Consider the following 22532-nt stretch of genomic DNA (forward strand, 5'->3'; position numbering starts at 1 on the left):
GTTTCTGTTTATATGTTTTCAAACTTGCCATAAATGATACCACACTGTAAATCTTCTGCAGCTTGGTTTTTTGAGGAAAGCATTTTGTCACAGAAAAGTTCAAATATAAGTAAACAGAACAGTATAATGAGAATGAATAAGCCACAAGGACCTACTGTATAGCACAGGGAACTATATTCCATATCCTGTGATAAACCATCATGAAAAAGAATGCATATATAACTGAATCATTTTGCTGCATGGCAAAAATTAACACAACATTGTAAAAAAAAAAAAAAAAAAAAAAAAAAAACAACTATACTTCAATAAAAAAATAAAGTAGCCTGGGTACCTATTACCCAGGCTTCCCAGGTGGCTCAGTGGTAAAGAATCCACCTGCAATGCAGGAGACACAAGAGACGCAGGTTCTATCCCTGAGTCAGGAAGATCCCCTAGAGAAGGAAATGGCAACCCAGTCCAGTATTCTTTCCTGGGAAATCCCATGAACAGAGGAGCTTGGCAGGCTACAATCCATGGGCTCGTTAAAGAGCTGGACACTACTGAGTGACTGCACACAGTACCTATCACCCAGCTCCAATGATCAACATCTCATTTTTTTTTTTTTTTTGGCCATGCCAGGACTTCGTTATGGGATGCAGGATCTTTAGTTTCAGCATAAAAAATAAAGGATCTAATTCCCAGACCAGGGATCGAATCCAAGCCCCCTGCATTGGGAGTACACAATCTTAACGACTGGACCAGCAGGGAAGTTCTTATCTGGTTATTCTTGATGCACCTGTACTGACATCAACTCTACCTCAGTCTCACTCAATTATACTTTACAATTCTGTTTTAAAATAAATTTTACATACATTTGAATGCATAATCTTAACTGTACACATTTCAAAAATAGATCCACCATGTATCACTATTTCTATCAAGACAGAGAACAGTCTCATCTTTTACAAAAAATATCCTCCTTTCCCCAAAGTCTTTTTTTTCTTCCACCATCCTGCCCCCTAGAAAACCAACTGTTTTGACCTTCGATTACAACGGCCTGTTCTGTAATTGCATATAAATAGGCTCATAGAGTCTACAGTCATTTGTATCCTTTTGGGGGGAAGAAGCATCACATTTCTGAGATTCATCCACATTGTTTCATGCATCAAAAGATGGCTTCACTCTACTGAGAAGAGTATTCCACAGTACAAATATAGCATGGTGTATTGATTCATTCTCCTGGTCATGAACATATGGGCTGCTTCCAATTCTTGGCTACTGTGAATAAAGTTGCTAAGAACACTTTTATACTACCTTTTTGTGGTTATTTGTTTGAATTTCTCTTGGATGAAGGAATGGAACTGCTGAGTCAGAGAGTAGGTGCAGTTTTCCTTTTCTTTTTTAAAAAATATTTTATTGATGTACAGTTGATTTACAGTGTTAGTTAATTTCTCCCATACAGCAAAGTGATTCACAGAGGAATATGGTCTCTCACATGATGGTTTATTATAGGATATTGGATATAGTTCTGTGCTGAATATACTGTGCTATACGGTAGGACCTTGTTGCTTATCTATCCTATATGAACTAATTTGCATCTGATACTCCCAAACTCACAATCCTTCCCTCCCTTAGCAATCACAGGTCTTTTCTCTATACCGATGAGTTTATTTCTGTTTTGTAGATATGTTCACTTGTGTCATATTTTAGATCCCACATACAAACGATACTATATGGTATCTTTCTTTCTCTTTCTGACTTACCTTCACTTGGTATGCGCATCTCTAGGTCCATCCACATTGCTGCGAATGGCAGTATTTCATTCTTTTTTAGGAGGTTGTTTCAACTGTTGGAAAAATTACCAATCTTTTTTCCAAGATGGCCATGCCATTTGACTCCCTTTCCAGTGATGTGAGAGCATTCAGGTTGCTCGAACAGCCTGACCAACCCCTGTTGTCAAGCACGTTTCACTGTTCAAGATTGTTGCCTCTTTTTAGTGAGTTGTCATTTTATTCTTTTTTATTTTATTTTTTAATTGGATAATGATTGCTTTACAATGCTGTGATGGTTCCTGTCACACAACAACATGAATTAGCCATAAGTGTACCCAAGTCCTCTCCCTCTTGAACCTCCTTCCCATCCCTCATCCCACGCCACCCCTCTAGGTTGTTCCAAAGCATCAGGTTGAGCTCCCTGTGTTATACGGCAACTCCCCACTATCTCTTTTACACAAGGTAGTGTATAGTCTTTCTTATATTCTAAGTAGAAGCTCTTTGTCAGAAATATGTTTTGGAAAATTTTCTCCAATCTATCTGTTCATTTTTATGATGATATATTCCATTGAGAAGAGTTCTTGTTTGCTCTTTTTTTTTTTTAATTGGTAATGTTTTCTGAATATTGTCTTAGAAATCTTTGTTTACCTTTTGGATCTTTTTTTAAAAATTACAATTTTATTTATTTGTTCTTTTTTGGCATGGCCTTGTAGTATGCAGGATCTTAGTTTCCTGATCAAGGATAAAACCCGAAAAAAAAAAAAAAAAAAAAAAAAAAGGATAAAACCCGAACACGTAGAAGTGCAAGCACAGAGTCTTAACCGCTACACCCCAAGGAAGTGCCCTAAAATTTTGTTATTTTAAATTCTACACTTAGGTCTAAGATCCATGAAATATTCAATTTAGTGTGGTGTGAGGTAGGGGACTGAGCTCACTGTTTCACCATACAGATACTCTGTGATTTTAGCACCATTTGTTGAAAACGCTTTCCTTCCTCCCTTGAATTACTTTATTGCTTTTGTCAAAAATTAATTCACCATATACATATATGTCTATGTACCATCTCTCAGGCTGCATTAATCCATGTGCCTATCCTTATGCTGATAACAAACTGTTATCAAGCTGTGTTAATGACTGTAGCTTTATATTAAGTCCTGAAGGCAAGCAGTGTGAGTTTTCCAGCTTTGTTCCTTTTTAAGGGTGTTATTATTTGGCTATTCAAGATCATTTGCATATCCATATAATTTTAGAATTAGCTTATCTATTTCTATTTCTAAAAAGCCTTTTGGAATTGTGATTTGAATTACATTGAACTACAGATCACATCTTGACAACACTAGATTTTCCACTCACACAAATATAGTATATCCTCCCATTTTTAACATCTTTAAAATTTTTTCTTAGCAATATTAAATAATTTTTAGTAGAAAGGATTCACATATCTTCTCTTCAATGCATTGCTAATTATAATTTTTAAGATACTGTGAAAAAATGATTTATTTCCCAATTCTTTTTCTGCCAATATATAGATAAATAATTGATTTTTCTTTATGTACCATGTATCCTGAAATATGGGGCTTCCCCAGTGGCTCAGCGGTAAAGAATCTGCCTGTAATGCAGGAGACGCAGGAGCTGTGGGTTTGATCCCTGGGTCAGAAAGATCTCCTGGAGAAGGAAACAGCAATCCACTCCAGTATTCTTGCCTAGGAAAGCCCAAGGACAGAGAAGCCTGGCGAGCTAAAGGGTCCTAAGGGTCAAAGGGTCCTAAGGGTCCCAAAGCCCAAAGGGTCGCAATATGCTGGACACAGCTGAATGACTAAGCACATTGAGCACATCCTGAGATACTGGAAAATCCATTTAAATAGTTCTAGGTGCTTTCTTCATTAACGCCTTAAGGTATTCTTTAAAAATATTATGGTGTCTTTGAGTCTAAATTCTTTAAAGTAAGTAAGTAATATAATTTTTGTTTATGGATAGTATAAAATTCTCCCTTTTGAATTTTTACACTTTTAATTCATCTTGCATCATTGAACAGACTAGAACTTCCATACAACACTGAATAGAAGGTTCAACATGCCTGCCTTTTTATCTGATCTTAGGGGGAAGACACTCAGTGCTTCATCATTAAGTATTAACTGTACGTATTTTGTAGATGCCCTTTATCAGATTGAGTATTCTGGTTTGCTAGATTATATCTATTCTAGTCTGCTTGCTGAGAATCTTTGTCATGAATGAATGTTGGATCTGGTTAAATGCTTTTTATGCTCATTCATGGTTTTCTACTTTAGCTTTCATTTGGCAGATTATATTGATTAATTTTTGAGTGTTGAATCAAACCTGTATTTCTAGAATAAACTTTGATCATGACATAGTATACATTTTAAATATTTCTGAAGATTTGTCAATATTTTGTTAAGGATTTTTGCATCTCTGTGTTAGAATGTTTTCTTTTCTTATATTGTCTTTGTCCTGATTTGACAGAAGGGTTTAACTCATAAAATGATTAAGGCATGTTTCTTCTTCCTCTTTTTTCTGAGTTTGTATATTTCTCTCAAATTATTGAGAGAATTCACCTGTGAAACCATGGAGTTCCAGAGTTTGTTAAAAGATTTTAATTTAAAAATACAATACAATTTTGTAAAGTTTAAAAATAAAATTTAAAAATAAATAAATAAAATAATAAAAATACAAATTCTTTCATAGGTCCAGAGCTATTCAGAATTCTATCATCTTGTATCAGACTTGCTTTGTTGGGCAGTTGAGTTTATCAGGCCTTTGCCCATTTCATCTGAATTGTAGAATTTGTTGGCATAATGGTCTTCATAATGTATCCTTTCTACCCTTTCAAGGTCTGTAGGACCTATAGTGGCAGTGATTCAATTCCTATTAAATGAAATCATTGGTAATTTTTGTTTCCTTTCTGGGTTCCTTTTGTGTTTCCTAGTCTTTTTAAGAGTTTATCAAATTTATTAATCTTTTAAAATTTTTGACTTTGTCAATTTTATTTCTTGTTTTTCTGTTCTTTCTTTGATTTCTGCTCTCACCTGTGTTACTCCTTCCATCTACTTATTTTGTCTTTGTTTCTGACCTCCTACGAAATTTCGGAGAAGGCAATGGCAACCCACTCCAGTACTCTTGCCTGGAAAATCCCATGGACGGAGGGGCCTGGTGGGCTGCAGTCCATGGGGTCGCTAGGAGTCCGACATGACTGAGTGACTTCACTTTCACTTTTCACTTTCATGCATTGGAGAAGGAAATGGCAACCCACTCCAGTGTTCTTGCCTGGAGAATCCCAGGGACGGGGGAGCCTGCTGGGCTGCCATCTACGGGGTCGCACAGAGTCGAACACGACTGAAGCGACTTAGCAGCAGCAGCAGCAGCAGCAGCACGATGGAAATTTAGATCATTAATTGTTAAACCTTTCTTCGTAAGATAAACATTCAAAGGTACCATTTGGTCCTCTAAACACTGGCTTAGCTGCATCTCTCACATATTTATTTGGATATTAATTAATAAAAATAAACAGTAGCAAAGAGTTATACAAATAAAATAGTGCAAAGAACACTCAATATGCTTTATACAGATTCACTTAATATTTCTTTCCGTTTGCTCGGCATGTGTGGTGGGTATAATTATTTTTTGAAACATCTGAGAGTAATTTATATACATCTTAGACCTTTACCCTTAAGTACTTAAATGTGTATTTCCAGGAGTAGGAATACTTTCTTCTATAACCACTGCAATTATCAAACTCACACATTTACATTTATGCTCTACTTTTAACTAATATACCAGCCATATTCCAATTGTGTCAGTTTACCTAAAAAGGTCCTTAATAGCATCTCTCTCTCCTCTAGTACAAGATTTTACCAGTCAAGTTTCTTTAGCCTTAGGTGCTCTGGAATGTTTCCACAAACTTTCTTTGTATCTTTGCATAGAAAGTTATCCATTTGGGGATGCGTGAGATTTCTTGGTGATTAGATTAAGGCCATACACTCTTTTTATTTTTTTCAATTTATCTTTTTTTATTTTAATTGGAGGCTAACTACTTTACAATATTGTATTGGTTTTGCCATACATCAACATGAATCTGCCACAGGTGTACACGTGTTCCCAATCCTGAAGCCCACTCCCACCTCCCTTAGGACAGCACCTCTGGAGAAACACAGTGTCCATCTGGCCTTATTGGTGATGTTAAATTTAATCATTCAGTCAAGGTGCTGCCAATTTTTTCAGAATAAACTTATCAGTTTTTCTCATTTTAACGAGTAATCAGTATGTAGGAAAAACACTTAAAAATCATGTCAATATCTTGCTCTCAGCAGAATCTCCTCCTGGATTTAGTATCTGCCCAACATTCAGAAAATGAAGATCATGGCATCCACTCCCATCACTTCATGGGAAATAGATGGGGAAACAGTGGAAACAGTGTCAGACTTAATTTTTTGGGCTCCAAAATCACTGCAGATGGTGACTGCAGCCATGAAATTAAAAGATGCTTACTCCTTGGAAGGAAAGTTATGACCCACCTAGATAGCATATTGAAAAGCAGAGACATTACTTTGCCAACAAAGATCCGTCTAGTCAAAGCTATGGTTTTTCCTGTAGTCATGTATGGATGTGAGAGTTGGACTGTGAAGAAGGCTGAGCGCCGAAGAATTGATGCTTTTGAAGTGTGGTGTTGGAGAAGACTCTTGAGAGTCCCTTGGACTGCAAGGAGATCCAACCAGTCCATTCTGAAGGAGATGAGCCCTGGGATTTCTTTGGAAGGAATGATGCTAAAGCTGAAACCCCAGTACTCTGGCCACCTCATGCAAAGAGTTGACTCATTGGAAAAGACTCTGATTCTGGGAGGGATTGGGGGCAGGAGGAAAAGGGGACGACAGAGGATGAGATGGCTGGATGGCATCACTGACTCGATGGACGTGAGTCTGGGTGAACTCCTGGAGTTGGTGATGGACAGGGAGGCCTGGCGTGCTGCGATTCATGGGGTCGCAAAGAGTCAGACACGACTGAGTGACTGAACTGAACTGGTGATTCTTCTATGACCCATCTTTACCACGATGATTGCAAAATAATGACTCCAAGCGCCAGTTTCAGCCCTTAGCACTGTAGTAGAAACTAGAGCCTCCTTTCACCTGGATTCATGTGTATGTATGTGTATATAGGTGTCTCATCTATGTACTGGATCTACTTATCTATTTAGTATCTATCTATTATGCATGTGGATTCGTGATTCCCTACTTTCGCAGCGCTCATCACTCATCACCCTTTGTAATTATTATGGTGCTCACGCATGCTTGCTTATGTGCATGCATGCTCAGTCGCTTAAAGTGTCTGACTCTTTGTGACCCCATGGACTGTACCTCACCAGGCTTTGTCCATGGAATTTTCCAAGCAATAATACTGGAAGGGGTTGCCATTTCCCGCTCCAGGGGAATCTGCCTAATCCTGGGATGGAATCTGAATCTCCGATGTTCCCTGCGTTGGCAGGCAGATTCTTTATCATTGTGCCACCTGGAAAGCCCATTTTGGTGCTCATGTCGTCTCAGAGTTGATCAGTGGGAGCTCCTCAAAGTTGGCTCCAGTTCATTCAGTTTCTCCCCTGGGTCATATACCATTGTGGTGAAATACCAAAACTATTTTTGCATTCGATTGTCAATTGCCATTAGGCTGTTCACACCTTCACATATGTCTGAGCACTGCCACTGTATGAACTCCTGTGCATATCTCCCATGAACACATATGTTCTAAGACAGAGCTAAGCCTAAACACTCTGATTCTTAAGATGTGGGAATCACCTTTCTTCATCACAACTATTTTGACCATAACTTTCTTGATCATAACGATTCACCAATATGGTAACAAAATAAGTAAGTTTGCCAATTTACACTTCCATCAACAGTGAATGAGAGTTTATATAAACATCCTTCCCAACACTTGGTAATGTTACACAAACTCACACACACAAACACACAGCACGTTTGTCATTTAACAGGTTTTAAATAGAAACTCATCGCTGTATAAATCTACATCTTTTCAGATGTGCATGGGCCACTAAGCATTCCTTTTGGGAACTTTAGACATTCATCTACTTTACTCTCATTTTTTAAGTTGAAAAATGAAAACTCTGATGCATTAAGTGACATGCCCTAGATCACAGAGCTGTCATGAATTAGACATGAACCCAGATATGCTAACTCACATACAAAAAGCAAAATTTCCATCCATCTAACCAGTCTGACACTGTGTAGATTTATGACTAAGAGGATGTGTCAATTTACACGGTGTGTGTGTAAAACGGGTGGGATAGTTTTTTTTTTTTTTTAATTAACATTTTGGTTTGAGGTCTTGAAAGCTATTCTGGGATAAATATAACCTTTGCAGTAAGTCACCCACAATGTAGCTTTTACCCCCAATCTTTTCCTGAGTAAAATTAAACTAAAATGAATGAAAATCCCAACAACCCTGGAGAGACATCCTAAGGAGACAGTCCTCCACAATAGTGCTTATTTTTCGGTGCGGGTTTATAGCCTAAACAAATGAGCAAGGCATCAAGTCAACCTCAGCAGCCTTTCTTTGTCTCTCTCTCTAGCATCCTGTGTAAGACACTGTCCCCAATTAGGAGAGGCCCCAGAGCACTGGCCCAATTCAAGGCCAAGAACCACTCCAGGAAAGCTGCATCCTCCAGTTGCCCCAGGAAACCACAGCTCCTCCTGGCCTGTGGCTTTCACAGCTCTGCTTGCCCACTACCCTCATGCCTGCCTGCTTGCCCAGCCTCACCACCCTCTCTGCCTGGGGATCACTCATTAGCCTGGGATTAGCAGCTGTATCAGCAGCAGGGCGGGCAAAGCCCTGTGCCCTGGGCTGTGGCTGCAGAGAACTGTCTGGGGAGGGAGGGCTCAGCTGTCCAAGTGCCAGGCACATGTCAAATCCAATTTGGGAGAGGATCTTGTTAAGCTTCCTTATCTGATGACAAGCACTCCTTAAAAAAAAAAAAAAATTATCAGTTAAGAAGGTTTTGCAATGTCTACCAGGCACCCTTGCTCAGGTCAGATAATGTTTCCTGTCAAGAATATATTTATTCTGTCTCTCTCATCAGTCACTTGGTTCAAGGAAATATGATTAGTCATGGAGGACTTACATATAAGCCTTCTGGTCACTAATTAGTTTTTGACCTTCAAAAGTTTTGGGACTCATTTCTGTGACTGCAGAGTCCAGCATCTTCACAAGTAAAGGGCACAGAGCTGTTTTTGTTTTTTTTGTTTTTTTAATTTTTAAAAAACTTTTTATTTTGTATTAGGGTATAACCGATTAATTGGAGAAGGCAATGGCACCCCACTCCAGTACTCTTGCCTGGAAAATCCCATGGATGGAGGGGCCTGGTAGGCTGCAGTCCATGGGGTCGCTAAGAGTCAGATTCGACTGAGTGACTTCACTTGGACTTTTCACTTTCATGCATTGGAGAAGGAAATGGCAACCTACTCCAGTGTTCTTGCCTGGAGAATCCCAGGGATGGGGAAGCCTGGTGGGCTGCTGCCTATGGAGTGACACAGAGTCGGACACGACTGAAGCAACTTAGCAGCACCAGCATAACCGATTAATAGTGCTGTGATAGTTTCAGGTGAACGGTGAAGGGACTCAGCAAATTCTACTGTACAATAAAGTGACTCAGTTATACATGTACATACATTCTTTTTTATATTCTTTTCTGTTATGATTTATCATAGGATATTGAATACAGCTCCCTGTGCTACACAGTAGGAACTTTTTTTTTAAATTCACTTTTAATTGAAGGATAATGCCCTTACCATATTGTGTCAGTTTCTGCCAAACATCAACACGAATCAGCCACAGGTACACCTATGTCCCCTCCCTCTGGGACATCCCACCCCTCCCAGTTGTTACAGGGCTCCGGTTTGAGAGGAACTTGCTGTCTACCTAGTTTACCTTGTTGATATGCTAGCTTGCATCTGCTAATCCCAAACTCTGCCTGCATCCCTCCCCGACTCAGCATCCCCCTTGGCAACCACAAGTCCCTTCTCTATGTCTGTGAGCTCGTTTCTGTTTGTAGATAAGTTCATTTGTGTCATATTTGGATCCCACAGATAAGTGATGTCACACGGCATTTGTCTTTCTCTTTCTGTTGGAAAAGTTTTCAATTAGCAATGATCCTGCCTCAGATAGACCCCACTGGCTATGATACTGCCACTCCACAAAACTTGCCTTTCTCTTTCGGACTTACTCCACTTAGTTTGACCATCTCTAGTTCCATCCATGTTGCTGCAAATGGCATTTTTCATTCTTTTTCATGGCTGAGTAGTATTCCACTGTATATATGTACCACATCTGCTTTACCCATGCATTCACCAATGGACATTTAGGTTGTTACCATGGCATGGTTCAGAGCTGATTTTCAGTCCTACTTGTTACCCTTTCAGAACCGTAAGCATCAAAAAAAATAAATAAAATAAAATAAGGTGCCAAAAATAGTAAAACCAACTGTTTGTGAAACAGTACTTTCCTACAGGCTAGCAGCAGCATAAGTTGTTCTGACCCTGTTGAAAAGGAATTTTCCAGAAGGCACCCAAACTCACAAAAGCATATGTACTCTGACATTCTACCCATGGGGTTTTCCAAGGAGAAAAGTGGGGCTAAAACCAATTACATACCTAGCATGGGCTAGGCATGCTTATAGTCGCCGTGCTACTATTTCTGCACATCAGTCTTTTGACACATGCCCTTACTCCCATCTTATAGAAGAGGAAGCTAGTAAAGGGCTAATGACCTATCTAAAGCTGCAGCATTATTACGAGGGAGAAACTGCATTCAAACTCCATCTGCCTGAGTCCAATCCCCTGTCTCTTCCTCGGTAAAATATTGCCTTGTGAGGAGGTCTATGCATGAACATCTTCACTGCAGCATTACTCATAGTAGCAACATGTGAGAAAAGAAAAAGTGGCTCATAACAGGAAAATGTTTGGGTAAATTATGGGAAATTAACCCCATGGATTATTTTGCCTTTTTATAAATGATAATTTTAAAGGTTATTTAGCAGTGTCAGGAAAAGCATATCATAAAGACAAGAGAATTGAACACAAAAGTATTCCTAGGTAATCATTATAACTATATTAAAATGCATATCCATATGGAAAAATTGCTCCTGGGAACTTGGAAAATAAACGACTTTTTAAAGATATTAGTAACTAAATATAATTTCTCAAAATACCCATTATTGTTGTGAAGTTGTATTTCAAGACAGACACTTGTTTGGGTGGGAAGAATAAATATATTCAGGATGGAAAGGACCAGAATTTGAATACTAGCTATTCCGTATTCTAAATTTGTGAAACTGAGCAACTTATGTATAATCCCTGAGCCTCAGTCTTTTCCATCTGTAAACAGTGATAACAAGTTTAACTTCACAAGGTCAGAGTGCAAATTAAATAAGTTAAAACACTTGCAAACACTGAGCCTACTGTGATAAATCCATTAACAAAAATATCATCCACGATAAATTCATTGGCCAAAAATAAATTAAAATGATGGTCCTTCTTAAGTGTCCACCCCCTCCAAACTTGCCTATAAGTTTTCTGAGGCAAGACACCTCTGAACAGAAAGTGATCTTTCAGCCCACACACATATACATGCTCACAGGGCAGTCAAGGGAGGGAAATAAACAGAGGAATTCACCCCTGGTCAGTGTCATTCTGAGCTCAAACCAGCCACAGATCCAATGCTTCACCAGCGCTGAATGCATTATATATTAATCCCTGGGCTCTGCAGTGAAGCCCACATGTGAAACTAACCCTGCCCTCCTCCTCTGGGCATTTACCAGATAAGACCTTGTTACAGGCTGGGCAGCGAAGCTCCCTGAAGCTTCTTATAATGAATGTCCTCGCTCTATAAGACATCGTAAGCTCTGGTCTGTGGGGCTGTTGGGGAAAATTTTCCCCAGCTTCAATATTGCTAAGAGAACAGGAGACATTCGACAGGACAAGCGAGACCTATTAATATTTCTCCACAGTGTTAACAGCCGTGCAGTCATGCTCTCTAAAGTTGAACTTGCTCTCTGTCCTGTTCCTACTTCCCAAATCAGATGCAGGGTCAAGGGACTGGGGAATGAGAGAAGACAGAGCTAAACAAGCACAGATGGGTTTCTGGCAATCAACGACACCCAGACCCGCAGCATCCTAGTCGAGAATCTCCACCTGGGCTCTGAAGCACAAGCCCTGAGCTCACAGTGCCAGGTGACCCCTTGGTTAAAGTGAACAATCTGCTCCCCCTGCCAAGGAGATACACTCTTGCTTCCAGCCAGGGCCCAGAGAGAGGGGTGAAGGAAAAGAGAGTGGTGGGATCAATAGAGAACAATATTACCAAAAATTTACTATCAATCCAGTGAGAGGATACTCACCACCTGCCAGGAAGACATTGCTACCCATCATTTTAAAGAAGAGGAAACCAAGGCTCCAGACTGGCATTAGTCATCTATTAGTTGGGTACTTGGAGAAGGCAATGGTACCCCACTCCAGCATTAGTCATCTATTAGTTGGGTACTCGGAGAAGGCAATGGCACCCCACTCCAGTACTCTTGCCTGGAAAATCTATGGACAGAGGAGCCTGGTAGGCTGCAGTCCATGGGGTCGCTAAGAGTCGGACATGACTGAGCAACTTCACTTTCTTTCACTCTTCACTTTCATGCATTGGAGAAGGAAATGGCAACCCACTCCACCGTTCTTGCCTAGAGAATCCCAGGGACGGCGGAGCCTGGTGGGCTGCCGTCTATGGGGTCGCACAGAGTCAGACACGACTGAAGCGACTTAGCATAGCATAGCATAGCATAGTTGGGTACTTCCTCCAGGCAAGGAGCTAGGACCTCTAAGGAGACACGAAAAGACAGATAGGGGGATTTCTCATTCGGCTGTGACGCTTGTCTCCTGGGGCTCCTCAGAATGCACTGTTCCCTTGGGCAGATGCTCACAGATCAAGAAGAAGTTGGCAGTCCCCTTGTCCAGGCTGTCTGCTCCTTCTCGTGAGCACCAACTTGAATGAAACAAACCAGGTGCCAGGATTGGGAGCAGCGCTTTCAAGGGCTGCACTCAGAACAACTCCTGCCTCCCAGTGGAAGGAGGCTCACTGGGCATCCACCAGTTCAGGAGACTGTGTGTTCTGTCTGTTCGCAATGCAAGCAAGGATGCCCTGGCAGGCTGGGCGGCGGTGGGGGACTGCTGCTGGGGCGATCCCTTCTTCCCCAGGAGTAGGAAGAGCATAGTATATGGAGTGAGGACACACACACACACACATGCAAACACATCTGGACTGAAACTGCCATTACCATTTGCTTGCTGTGTGTTTTACACCAGGTCTCCAACCTTTTGGGCATAGGATGTGAACTCAGGATACATACAAACACACACACACACACACACACACACACACACACACACATCCACCCACCCCCTGGACTGAAACAGACATTAACACTTGCTTACTGTATTTTTTAGACCTGCGGTCTCCAACCATTTGGGAACCAGGGTCCAGTTTGGGGGAAGACAATTTTTCCACAGACTGGGGGCAGGATTTCAGGATGATTCAAATGCATTTGTTTGCTATGCATGTTACTTCTAATCTAATGTGGCTGCTGATCTGACAGGAGGTACTAGTCCAGGGCCCGGAGGTTGGGAACCCCTGTTTTAGACCACTCTCCTAAGCTCTTAGATCCTCATCTGCAGAAAAGGCTTGGGCAGGTGGGGAGCTAAAAGTGAATCAGGTGTCAGGTGGAGACTACAACTAGCCCAGTGCCTGACCGATAAGCAATGTTCTTTTTCCCAGAACAATGTTTCTGGGCTGAGGACAGTGAGGGTTCATGGAGTTAAAAAAAGAAAACAAAAGCCAAACAAACAGAAAACAGGAGATCAAGCGTCCTGAGAGGTGGGTGAGATTCAGCCTGTTGTTCAAAGAATGATGGTTCAGGCCCAGCCAACACCACCCCTCATCTCAGAGCTCATGAGAAAACCACAGGGAATGGCTGAGAGATATGAACCAAAGGAGCAGGACAGAGGTTAGGGTAAAGGACAAGAAAGCCCGACACCTATCAGAACATTTTGAGTATTTCTGTCCAATTTTGATTTTATAGCCCAGGGCTATGTCTCATGAGTGGGCTTCACAGATGGCATAGCAGTAAAGGTTTTGCCTGCCAATGCAAGAAATGCACGAGATCTGGGTTTGAACCCTGGGCCAGGAAGATTCCCCTGGAGGGGAAAATGGCAACCCACTCCACTATTCTTTCCTGAAGAATCCCATGGACAGAAGAGCCTGATGGGCTGCCGTCCACAGGGTCACATATAGTCAGACACAACTGAGCTCACACATTCACACGTCTCATGAGCACAGTGCACACCCTATGATTAAAGCCTTGTAGAAATGGGTGCCTAAAAAATTTCAAGGAATCACTTAAGACAGAGAGACAGCTTCCCCTCACATGCTCATGTCAGCAATCAGTCCCCTGGCGGGTCAGCACATTAATTCAAGCCAAATCCATTCTGCTTTCATTTCAGCTCTTTTCTCCTTTAGTTCTCTTCGGGTGCTAGCTTGAAAGTGAAACGTGAAACTGAAAGTGTCAGTCGCTCAGCCGTGTCCAACTCTTTGCAACCGTATGGACTGTAGACCGCCAGGCTCCTCTGTTTATGGGATTCTTCAGCAGAGAATACTGGAGTGGGTGGCCATTCCCTTCTCCAGGGGATCTTCCCAAACCAGGGATAAAACCCAGGTCTTCTGCATTGCAGGTAGATTCTTTATCATCTGAGCCACCAGGGTCACCCTATTACACACTCTGGGTATGTGGCTCGTGGATAGCAGTCATGCACTGCACTGGCCAGTCAGTGATGATAGCATGCAGTGTCCTGCCTCGGGTATTCTGGATGGTACAGAGGTGGCTGCACCTCTCTTTACTCCACTGCAGGGATTCCCCAACCTCTGGGATCTAAAGATCTGAGGTGGAGCTGACATAATAATAAGAAAGTGCACAATAAGTGGAATGGGCTTGAATCACCCTGAAACCATCCCCTCTGCCCCCGTTGGTAAAAACAGTGTCTTCCAAAAAATGAGTTCCTGGTACCAAGAAGGTTGGGGACCATTGCTCTACTGAATTGCAATACACTAGAACTCATCTTTTCCAATCACCCATTTAGCACTGGAATTAATATTGCTCATGATGGGTAACCATCCAACTCCTGCTTGGACTTTCTGTGACTGGAAGCTTTCTGCCATCCCCCACCCCCGGCCAAAAAAAAAGCCATTTCATATAAGGCTCCAGTGCTGAGTCTGCTGCTGCTGCTGCTGCTAAGTTGCTTCAGTCGTGTCAGACTCTGTGCGACCCCATAGACGGCAGCCCACCAGGCTCCCCCATCCCTGGGATTCTCCAGGCAAGAACACTGGAGTGGGTTGCTATTTCCTTCTCCAATGCATGAAAGTAAAAAGTGAAAGTGAAGTTGCTCAGTCTTGTCCGACTCTTAGTGACCCCATGGATTGTAGCCCACCAGGCTTCTCCATCCATGGGATTTTCCAGGCAAGAGTACTGGAGTGGGCTGCCATTGCCTTCTCCAGTGCTGAGTCTAGAGACCTATAAATTCCTAATACATATATATGTAAGAAGGCCATTCATTGATAGCTCAAACTGTTTTTCATTGATTACTCCATTGGTTCGAAATCTTTCCTTCCTTAACTTTTATGCCGTCTCACTTGGAGCTGCTCTAATATTAATATTGGCAAGTCTGTCCAGTCTGAACATTTCTGCTTCCTTCAAACACTCTTTCTACTGCTTTGTTCCCAGACCTGCCCTACCTGCTATATCTTGGTTTCTCTCATCTGGACAGTGATCCCTGCAGAATGCAACATCTGTAAATACCACATTTCCAATGTTCCCTTGAACCAAAACTCTTTTTATTCAGGGGTCTATATGTATATTAATATAGCTCAAGCAGCGCATTTAGGTATACACATGAAAATATGTTCCAAGCACATAGGACAATTTCGCAGGAGACAACTAGGAGAAGGCTGATGGGGTTCATTCCATATGGATTCTGAAGACCAACACTAGAGACACAAACCCCAGGAGGGCAGGAAATTGTGTGAAGCAGACATGGACACCCTGAGGTCAGCACCTGAGATCTGCTATTGGTGCAGCAGAGGGTGGAGGGTGCAGATGACTCTTGGCAAAGTCACAGAGAAACCTGTTTGACTCAGAGGCCCCTGAGTCTCTTCCTTCCTCCCTTCTGATCTAGCAGATGAGGTGGAAAAGGGAACAACTTTCAGTTCAGTTCAGTTGCTCAGTTGTGTCCAACTCTCTGCGACCCCATGGACTGCAGCACACCAGGCTTCCCTGTCCATCACCAACTCCTGGAGCTTGCTCAAACTCATGTACATTGTGTCAGTGATGCCATCCAACCATCTCATCCTCTGTCATCACCTTAACCTGGCTTTGAATCCTTATTCTCCCAGGCTGTGTGGTGTCAGAAAAATGCCTTTCCCTCTCTGAGCCTCTGTTTCATGATCTGTGTAATGGGAACAAGGACATCTCCCTGTCCAGGTGGCTATGAAGATCAAGGAAAGCAACAGAGTCCCTGGCACAGCTCTGGAAGCATACAAGGACACAGAATGGGGCTTGCACTCTCCACCCTGAGAATTCTCCACCCTCTTTAGAGCAGCCTGCATTGAGCAAAGGCCTTACATCAGCAATTGACAACCCGGTGTGGGTCCGTGAGGCGGATGATTCCACCCATGGGGGTGCTTGTCTGCTAAGGTGTTAAAGAAATCTTCTGCTATAGTCAGGGGGTGGCTGTGATGCTGGTGGTGGCATTTGATTTTATTTCTTACCAAGCAGCTTTCATGAAGGCTCTGAAATAGCTGCTGCCCCCTCTCCCTCTCCCTCCACCACCTGCTTTCTCCTTCGAGGTGGAACTTAAAAGATGCCGTCCACAAACTCACAGTAACTGCTAGTGTGTCTCAGCTACAGGGCAGTATTTTCTTTGGCTGCACTGCACAGCATGTGGGATCTTAGTTCCCCAACCAGAGATCAAATCCATGCTCCCTGCATTGGAAGTGCAGAGTCTTAACCACTGGCCCGCCAGGGAAGTCCTGACAGGGCAGTATTTTCCAAGGAGTGATTTGGTGAGGGTTGCAGACATATGGGCAGAAACCAGGTTTCCTTATTTACTAAGCTAATCTCAAGAGCTGCTATTTCAATACCTTTTGCAAGTATGTGTATGTGTGTGAACTGTATGTAATGGGAACCATCAATATGTCAGTTTGGTTTTTTTTTTTTTTTCATCCATTTATTCAACATCCCTTTACCTGTCATATTATGGTCTAAGGACTATACTAGAGGCTGAGGAGAGAAAGATAAATAAGATCCTATATCTGAAGGAACAGGGGGATGTCAGCAGACACATTCTAGAAGTATCCAGTCTATGTCAGCCAAACATATAAGTAAGGGAAGTCAGAGCACCAAGGAGGGAGAAGAGAACACTGCCCTGGAGCAGAGGAATCCAGAGGGCCTCCCAGAGGAAGTGCCACGTGGTCGGGACCTTGACAGGTGAATAGAAGTCTTCCCAGCGCTGCAACAGAAGCAAGACATGTGAAACAGAGCAGATCGCGGAAGACTGAGAGTCATGGGCAGGCACATCAATTTTGGGGGAACGAGCATACTGGAAACTTGGGGTTAGTGGAGTGCCACGGCAGAAGGGGAGACCTAAGGAGTTCAGGTCCCGTTTGGGAAGACTCTTAGTCAAGGAACGTGAGCTGAAGAGGAGGGACTGCAAGCATCTCGACAGAAGATGTACAGAGAGTAGCTGTGGGGGTGGAGACAAGAAAGGCTGGGCTCCAGATAACGTGTGTCAGAAAGAATTTGCAGGACTGGTGATGGATTGGATGGAGGTGGGGCCCTCCAGAGGACGGAGAAGTCGCTAATGACTCTGAGGTTTCTAGTTTTGGAGATCAGATGGATCCAATAACGTCATCACTAACCATGATGGAGAACTTAGGGGGAGGAGCAGATTTCGGGGAGGCGAGGGGGTGGGGGGGGCGGGTTGGGAACGGGTGTTAGAGGGGCGTGTCTCCCATCAGCTTCAAGGACATTGCTCTGCCCTGGCCTTGGAATGAACAAGAGCTCCACAATGCCCTTGAACGACACCCGCTAACATGATGTCTTAGTTAGGACCTGAGAGAGTCTCCATGGGGCTTTGGGACTCTCCCTTCGGCTGCAGGCTGGGGCTCCCCTGAGTCACGCTGGGTGTCAAGGTGAGGTAGCACAGAATAGTGGTTAAGAGTATGTGCTCCAAGATCAGGAAGTCCTGGGTTCAAATCTCCTCTCATCACTAACAGACTGTGTAATCCTAGGCAGTTTATTTACTCTCTCTTGAGCCTCAATTATCATCTATAAAATGGGTATACTAATAGCACCCATCTAATAGAGTAGCAAAGGGCTTTCCAAGTGGCACAGCAGTAAAGAATCTGCCTGCCAACGTAGGAAACGAGGATTCAATCCCTGGGACAGGACGATTCCCTGGAGTAGGCAATGGCAACCCACTCCAGTATTCTTGCCTGGGAAATCCCACGGACAGAGGAGCCCAGAGGGCTACAGCCCATGGGGTTGCAGAGTCAGACACGACACCCAGCACAACAGAGTAGCAAGGGATTAGATGAGTTAATGAATTTAAGACGTTCAGAAAAGTGTCAGGTACACTGTAAGAACTCACAAAGGAACATGGTTAACAGTATACTTTTTCCTTTAAAAATATTATTATTATTATTATTTGGTATGGAGACATCTTCAGCAGACAAGGACCAATTTCCTACAGCTTCCTGTGTCTAGGATTCTTCCAGAAGATCCCATCACGGTTGAGGCAATGCAGTCATAAAGCACTGCTGCCCTTTAGACATACAGACCAGGCTCCTGGCCACTGTCAGCAGGATGTGCCTCTGGCCAGGGTCCCAGACATGAGATGGGTTTGTGATGATTGCTCATGGGCCTCTGGCCAGGTCCTCAGTCCTCGAAAGGCTGCCGGTCAGGGTCAGGAAATAGAGCAAGACCATCTGACCTGGAGGCCAAGCCACCTCCTCCTCTGAAAGCAGGTGAAGTATGTCCTTACCTCTCTGAATCCTAAGTCTTCTCTGCAGGTCCCTTGTGAGATGTCAAGACTGTTGGGCTTCAGTCCAGGGAATGGCTGCTCTAAGGTTGCGCTGTCTAAGCCCGAAGTTATGCAGCAGCCCAAAGTGATCTTGAACATGGACAGGTATCCATGCTGCCCTGGCTGCATCCACCGTGTTGATAGCCAGATGATCTTCTGTGCGGCTCTCTTAGGCAGAAAACTATTCTTGCCCATTCCTCAGCCTTCACACTGGAAGCCAGAGGATCCGCAGCAGAAAAGCTGTTTCCCTTGGAATCAGAAAAAAGGTCCCCCTATAAACTGCCCCTGACCACTTTCCTCATCTTGGCCCCCTTAGATTTCCTTCTGGGCTAGTTTTACTAAGGGAGCAAGTATGAATCAGGACGTTGTATAAAGTGAGAGTAAATAATAAAGCAGATACACCAGAAGTACCATGGTTTTGGAGTCAAAGGAACATCAGTTTGAGTTCCAGCTTTACCTTTTACTAACTCTGTGAGCTTGACATGCTACTCAATTCTCCTAAGCCTCTATTTCCTCATCTGAAAGTGGAAATAACAGGATCCTCTTCTATATAATGCTAATGTATCAAGTAAGATAAATGAAAACACTGCTTTGTTCCCCTGATTTTTTATACCAAAATATACGCAGTTTGACTTTCATACTTAAACGCCTTACGTTCCTAGGATAGTGTTTAGATGACCGCCTTCTCATTTCTCCTGTGTGCCTGCAAAATCAACCACCCTGACCCCATCACCACATGCCCAAGTATGACCCATTCTTCCAAGCCCAGCTCTAGAATCAATTCCTCTTAGAATTCCCCTCCTCCTACACACACACACACACACACACACACACACACGTGCTCACTTCTGGAAGAGATCACATCTACTCTCTATGAATCCCACAGCAATTTATCACGTCTCCTGGTGGTCAATACTTTTTATTTACTATCTTGCCTTGCAGCTGTTTGTGGACTGTAAGTTCTGGTCCAGCCACAAATCCCATTATGACTGTAAGCTCTTTGAGGATGAGATTTGTGGCAGGTGTATCTTGAAGTCCCCCAGGATACTTGATGTAAGGTGAGCACCAAGAAATAATATCCAGTGAATGGGGCAACTGATGCTCCATGTCTTCACTGCCACGATCCATCATCATTGCAAGTGCCTTTCTTCTCTAAATTCACCTCAGAACAAGAGGCACACTCATTTCTTATAGGTACCTAACTACCTCCAAGAATATATGGTATCCAGGCTTTCCTGGTGCTCCAGAGAAAACGAAGGCTAAGACTCTGCACGCCCATGCAGAGAGCCTGGGTTCAACCCCTGGTCAGGGAACTAGGTCCCCACATGTTGCAACTAAGACCTGTGTGTGTGTGTGTGTGTGTGTGTGTGGAGTGTGCTCAGTTGTGTCTGACTCTTCAACCCCATGGACTTCTCTGTCCACCAGGCTTCTTGCACCAGGCTTCTCTGTCCATGGAATTTTCTAGGCAAGCCAAAATAAGTAAATGAAATATTTTTAAAAGACTGCATGATATCCAACTATAATATCTATAAGAACATGCATTACCCAACTTCCACTTGGTGTCTCATGAGAGATACTAACTTGACAACCAAAACTGAAACCTCCTCTGTCTTCCTACCTCTCCCACCTGCCACCTGCTCCTTCAGCTTATTTTCCAGCCCAGTGGGAATCTGACACCAGATTGTGTGTGTATGTGTGTGTGTGTGTGTGCACGCGTGTGTGCTCATGCACATACATTTCACTTAGATGAGATAGAGTTAGTGCTGGAATGGTTAAGACTTTTGGGGGTGTTAGGGTAGAATGAATATATTTTCATGAGGGAAGGATATTAATTTGGGGGGTTGGAGGTTGGACTGTTAAAAATTGTGTATGTATTCCAGACAGTAGACTGGAAGTTCTGAACCCCAATACCTCCACTGTGACTTTATTTGGAAATAGGGTCGTTGCAGATGTCATGCTGGAATCGGGTGGGACCCTAATCCAACATAACTGATGTTCTGGAAGTCCTTTCTGAACCTTCCCCCTCCCACTCTAAATTGGATGCTCTCTCTATACTTTCATGCTATTTGCCTTGACCCAGAACGTTTCTATCCCTAGACTGAGCTCTTTGGGTGCAGGAACCATCTGTCTCACCAAAGCCAACATAATCACGGGGCAGGAGCCTAATCCATAATGATCCCATTTTACTTTATTTTACTTATTGACTTTCAACCCTTATTTTTATTGTGTGGGGCCAGGCCATGTGCTAAGAACTTACATGCATCATTTCCTTCCCTCCTCTCACCAATCTATCCATTTAGCATCATTATCTTCCCATTGTGATCAAGGAGGCTGACTCAGAGAGATGATATCACTGCCCACCACACTTAGCTAGAAGGTGGCAGAGGAGAGAGCCTAGGCCAGGCACCCAGATGCCATCACACTGGCTGGGATGAATGAAGGGATGAGCCATTGAACACTGGAGAAGTCTCACAATTAAAAGTCATTGCCTGCAGTTCATCGGAAAGCAAATGGAAACCTCTCTAGCTTCACTTGCCACTTCAGTATCGACTTGCTTCTTGTCAAAGAGAGAGACAGAGAGCCATCCTCCCATGGTCGAGGGAGTTACGGTCCCCATCTGTCACACCCAGCTACGGGTGTCTGTGTCAGGGAAGGGAAAGACTGAACACAAATGTTATCAACACCAGCAGAGGCAAATGGGGAGCTATTTTATCAACCTCGGCACAGAACATCAAACCGGAGCCAGGGCTGCACCCTGAGCCTTATTTTCAGTGTCTGGTGGTGAACAGAGTCATGAGAGTGGAGGCGCCCTCCTCACACACACCCCGCGCCTTGTTGGAGGCAAAGATGAATTAAAAACACAAGCTGCTCAGGGAGAGATAAATCAATTTTCATCAGAGCGGCGCCCCTGACACCACCCTGACAAATCAATATATTTCTCCATAATGGAGTCACTAAAGCTGCAACCGAGTCACTGGGAAACACAAAGCTGCCTCATAAAGAATATCGCCAAGTAATAGAATATCCAAATCTGAATTTCAATTATCCACCTTCAAGGGCACACTGATGTCTTCAGGAGGGGAGTCTATCAAAAATTCATGGGCCTGACTTCACTGCCCCCAGTCAACAGTTCTCTGGGCAGCCAGTGATACCTCTGCTCCAAGCTGGCAGAGGTGAGCCTCAGCCAGCCAATGAGAGAAGAATCTAGAATCCCCTGGAATGTGGGGGTATTCAAGGGGGATGGAAAGCTCTGAGCAGACAACCCTGCCTGCTAAGATAACCCCTGCTGACGCTAGAACTGGAGAGAAGATTCACAGTTGCGTGGGTGGGTTCTAGACTGGCTCAGTGGCTGTGCCACCTAGATGGAGCTCCTGAGCTCAAACCAAACTGGTGCTATGACCCAGAAACCCAACGGAACCCCTTAGACTTTTCAGGAGTGGGAGGGAGCTGACTCATGGGAATGGCAGTCAGCTTCTTGCAAGCATCCTTTGTTCAATGGAGATGTCCCCAGGAGTCACCTTAGTCATACACCTGCTTCTCACTCAGATCTCTGAGTCATCATGACAGCGACAATGAACACAGAGGTCGCGTAGTG

The 22532-nt window shown here is 43.3% G+C and overlaps 1 protein-coding gene and 1 pseudogene across 5 annotated transcripts in view; both read right to left on the reverse strand.

Moving 5' to 3' along the window:
- The window catches only part of LOC129649625 (acid-sensing ion channel 2-like), a 275297-nt gene that overhangs the window by 202893 nt on the left and 49872 nt on the right, over positions 1-22532 (reverse strand). For 3 of the 5 annotated variants that reach the window (XM_055577257.1, XM_055577256.1, XM_055577258.1), the window contains one exon: positions 17100-17365. The exons of the other annotated variants lie outside the window; for them this stretch is intronic. In XM_055577257.1, coding sequence (XP_055433232.1) covers positions 17222-17365 — 144 coding nt within the window. In that variant the 3' untranslated portion in view covers positions 17100-17221. Of the gene's footprint in view, positions 1-17099; positions 17366-22532 lie in introns of those variants that run through there. 5 annotated transcript variants of the gene reach the window in all.
- On the reverse strand, positions 9893-9974 carry LOC129651836 (uncharacterized; annotated as a pseudogene).

The sequence above is a fragment of the Bubalus kerabau genome, chromosome 4, assembly GCF_029407905.1.
Source record: "Bubalus kerabau isolate K-KA32 ecotype Philippines breed swamp buffalo chromosome 4, PCC_UOA_SB_1v2, whole genome shotgun sequence".
In the NCBI taxonomy this organism is placed as follows: Eukaryota; Metazoa; Chordata; class Mammalia; order Artiodactyla; family Bovidae; genus Bubalus; species Bubalus kerabau.